Raw genomic sequence first — 4,226 nt, 5'->3', positions numbered from 1 at the left:
ACTTTAAGCAGAGATAGCAAAGAACTTGATGTTGTAAAGAACCCTGATATTTAGTACAACTTTAATTGGAGAAATGGCATCTTGCAAACCAAGTGCAAGAGCAAAAGCCTAGAGGGTGATCATACATGATGAATCTACTGACAATCTAACGAGTACCAAAATGGTTGACAAATTGCAGCTTGCTTGCATCCCAAAATCTAATCCTTAAAAGACTGGTTGGAGAAGGATCATATAGTGCATTTGAGGATAAACTGTCTTGTTGCTTTCAAGCTTAATCCTTCTGTAGATGAAGTATTATGTGATGTGGACTGGTACCGATGGACACATGTTATTTGCTATCACAATGACCCTAGCAAAATATGATAGATAGAAAGAAATCCACTGTGGCTGGCGGAATATTTATATACAACATGACAGGAGGAGACATTTCCTAAAACCATGGAAAGAGGAAGAAACATTTGAAACGGCAGCTTTGTCTCTTCTAACATGAGCCACAAAGCCAAGAGAACGTATAGGACAAAGAGTGCAAATGACTTGAAAAAGCATAGTACAACAAAGAGTTTATGGAAATGAAGTAGACCTGCATTGAGATTCAATTGGCAAGGATCAAGGTGGGTAAGTGTTGTAAGTATGGTCTCTATTTAAAGAAAACATGGGAAGATCCCACATGATTACTTTCTCGCTAAATTGAGAGTGATTGTAAAATGTATGAACAAGGTAATAAAGAATATACAAATCCTCCACAGATTTTATCAAGAGTTTCATCAAAGGTGACGAGTAAACTCAGTTTGAGAGAAGGATCTGGAGAGAGGATGTTGGTACAAGTAGAGGAAATTCCAGTTTATTGGCTGTAGAAGCAACGATTATTTTGCCAGCTCCAGGTTAGAGTCTTCACCTGGCTATGCCTGCCCAATCAGATGGCTGATATGGTGTCGGGCTCTTAGGGTGGGGTCCCATGGAGGGGCTTCCTTCAAAATAGAGCGGGTGGTCGCTGAGAGTTATTAGGAATGTCTAAAGGTAAGTGGTCCCATCCATTGTAGCTTAAAATTTCAGCTCCTTTACCAGTTCCAGATTAGAGTCTTCACCTGGCTATACCTGCCCAATCAGATGGCTGATATGGTGCCGGGCTCTTAGGCTGGGGTCCCATGGAGGGGCTTCCTTCAAAATAGAGCGGGTGGTCGCTGAGAGTTTTTAGGAATGTTTAAAGGTGAGTGGACCCATTCATTGTAGCTTAAAAATTTCAGCTCCTAAATCTGTGGAAGTTGGGATATTTTACAAATTTAAATTATTTTTAAAAAGTGAAACTTTGCTTTTAGTGGGAAAGAATGAGCACAACTTGCCATGTGGCAAAACTTTTCCCTAAGCTGGTGGGGCTATTTCCAGCCTCGACTCTTTTTCACATGCTCAATTTAAGAGGGCTAAAAAATAGGGGCTCCTCTTTTTGGGAAAAGATTCTAAATTATCCTTTAGCCCCCCAAAAAAAATCTCATGAGACCTCTATTCCCTAAAAAATAGAGCCCAAGCCCCCCTTATGGGATCCCTGCCTGACCCTGAAAGGGCATGTGTTGGAAGGTTTAATGTCAGCTCTGACAGTGCAATGGAACGTCAAGAGAATGTCTTGATGGCAAGACTACTAGAAAGCTTGCACCCAAACACCGTAGCAATGAAGTTCAAGCTAAGTTTCCCATCTACGATTTCTTTTACACCAGTACATTCAGATTTTTAGAAAATATGGGAAGATGATGTAACTGCCCCTTTAGTGTTTGCCCCCCTCCAGACTGCATTTCTTTAGGCTTAGATATTATGAGGATTTTATCTACAACTGCCACAGTTAGCTGTTGTAGTGGTCAAACATTTGGTGTTTTTCCTTTCTTTAGTTGGGAGTTTTGTCTTTTAAAGATATCCGTGATACTGGGAAGGAGAGTTTTGAAAGAAGCTTTAAAGAAAATATTCGGGCTAATGCAAAGGATATGGATCAGTAGAAGGAATTTTGCTGTTGACTTTCCCATTAGCTGTGTCCATTTTTCTGTATCTATCTAAATCACAATTCAACACATTTCATGTCACTGTTTTTGGCACAACCTTACTATGTCCCTGTTCATTGATCTTCTGTTGTTTTAGTTGTGATTATAGTCTTGACTGCAGAAACAGCTTATCCTGTGAAGAATAAACTTCCAAATGCGACAAATATCATTATGAATTAAAAGTCACTATACTTTCTTGGGTTTACATATATAAATAAAACATCTGCAATCCCACCTAATAGAATGTCTCATCTCAGCAATGCATTTATTATTTCGATAGAGTTACTTCATTTCATCGTCCCAAAATATGATCTTACAGTGCAATCCACTAAAACAGAAGAATGCGGGTCAATGATACCGCGCTCTATGCAATAGTAATGTAAATTTCACAGTACACAATATCAAAGCACGTAAAAGAGAGTAGCACGGCATTTCAATTGAATGAAACAATAACAAAATTATGAAAACAGATTAAAGAAATTGAACTGCAATTGACTAATATGTTAAAAAAATGATGCTCCACAACACTTTGAAACTGATTGAATTTTCATAGGACACAACATAGCAAACCTAGAGCATACAGCACGATCTGTTCAATATACTTTGTATTAGTCAAAATTGAGAAAATCACATCAAACATAAACAGTGCTTGAATCAGAAGAAATCAAATGCCTAGTGAACCTTCAACTCGAAATATGGAAAACCTACACTACACTCTCCTCCGACACAGTGACTGTAAAAGGAATACGTAATAGTCCTGGGTTCCTGAAGATGCCCTATCTCATGTCTGTCTAGGTGTGGCCCACTCGACTCTGAGTATGAGATTATCATAGCCGTAACCATTGAGCTTGTTAATGGCCCTCTGAGCGTCCTCCCTATTGACAAAGTTAACAAAACCAAAGCCTCTGCTAACTCCCGTCTTCTGGTCCATTGCCACGTACACACGTGTGATGTGCCCAAAGGGCTTGAAGAGCTCGTGCAGGTCGGCATCCCTTGTGTCCTCGGAAAGATTAGTGACCCTAACAGAATTCTCATCATTTCTCCGCCGCATGGTATCGCCGGAGCGATCAACGCCACCTCTCAAACTCGGAGGGACATAAGTAGATCGCCCTGCCGCCAAAGAAGCTGCAGTTGGTGCGCCGCTGGAGGCTGCAGCGGCGCCATCCATCTTATCCAAAGTGAGAGTGTCGGTAGCACCGGCGGGGGCAAGGTCCTTGTAGGGGCACTTGGAAGTCCAGTGATCGCCCTTCTTACCGCAGATGCGGCACACCATGAGCACGGCACCAGCGAGAGCGGAGAGAGCGTCCGCGCCGGATTTCACATCCTCCACTTTGGAGCCCGGGGGCCGAGGCCGCTCCAGCAGAATTTCCTCCGTCGACACGACCGTGAGCCTGTTGGAGGCATCCTCGCTGGTCGCCCCGCCAAATTTGCGCCACTCGCGGCGCTCCAGGGCCCGCTTGTTGAGGCGCGTTTTCGCTACCTTGCGAATGCGCGTGGTGGTAGTGCGCACTACCTTCTGCCCCTGGTCATTGAATCTGTACTCGATCGTCTTTTTCACGCCCTTCTCATCTGGCCCAATGACAGTGGACGGCGGCAGAAGGAAGTCGAGGTCCTCGTTATCCTCTTCCAGCTCTCCCCATCGCACCCTGCCGGATGTAACCCTAGTCTCTGTTTTCTCCATCCCCATCTACAAACCAAAATAACCCTTTCAAAACTGCAAAAAATTGATACGAACTTTCAAAAATAACAAATCAGATCAAAACTCTTACATTCGTTAAAAAAAAAAAAAGCAGAACACTATCTACGATCGCAGCCGCCAATCAGCACCTCCGGAGAAAAAAAGCTCAGATGAAATGCAACTCGATAGGAAACATTCAGACAACGAAAAATGATGAAATCCCTTCCAAAAATACAGCAGAGCTATATCAGCAATGCCCACACCCCACCGAAAAGGGGCCAAAAAACTCAGATTAATAGAGCAAAGGAGGTAAAAATTATCTTAACGCTGATTGACAAAGATAGGTCTGAAAAGACCGCCTCTTACAAGGTTAATGTTTTTCTTGTGCAATTTAAAGACGAGTGCTCATCTTTCTTTAGCTAAATAAATCAATTTAAAATTTAAAATATTTACAAAATTGTTTTTGGAAATCTTGAAAGCATGGCATTTTAAAATGAAAGAATGAAATTAGTTTAATTTTTATA

The 4,226-nt window shown here is 41.9% G+C and overlaps 1 protein-coding gene across 1 annotated transcript; it reads right to left on the bottom strand.

Moving 5' to 3' along the window:
• Nucleotides 1-2,614: 2,614 nt before the first annotated feature.
• Nucleotides 2,615-3,968, bottom strand: LOC149550645 (uncharacterized). The gene is made up of 2 exons (XM_089793632.1): nt 3,794-3,968; nt 2,615-3,711 (listed from the first exon to the last, which is right to left on the bottom strand). The coding sequence occupies exon 2, from the start codon at nt 3,709-3,711 to the stop codon at nt 2,806-2,808; it is 906 nt and encodes a 301-aa protein (XP_089649758.1). The 5' UTR covers nt 3,794-3,968; the 3' UTR covers nt 2,615-2,805.
• Between the last annotated feature and the right edge of the window lie 258 nt (nt 3,969-4,226).

Source organism: Cupressus sempervirens, chromosome 7 (genome assembly GCF_028749045.1).
Source record: "Cupressus sempervirens isolate cs-2001-9-10 chromosome 7, ASM2874904v1, whole genome shotgun sequence".
Lineage (NCBI taxonomy): Eukaryota > Viridiplantae > Streptophyta > Pinopsida > Cupressales > Cupressaceae > Cupressus > Cupressus sempervirens.
The sequence above is the reverse complement of the archived record's forward strand: the minus strand, read 5'-3'. Positions and strand labels throughout refer to the sequence as shown.

What these genes read in the sequence shown, in the direction of transcription:
- LOC149550645 (XM_089793632.1), bottom strand. Translation starts at nt 3,711, where the DNA reads ATGGGGATGGAGAAAACAGAGACTAGGGTTACATCCGGCAGGGTGCGA.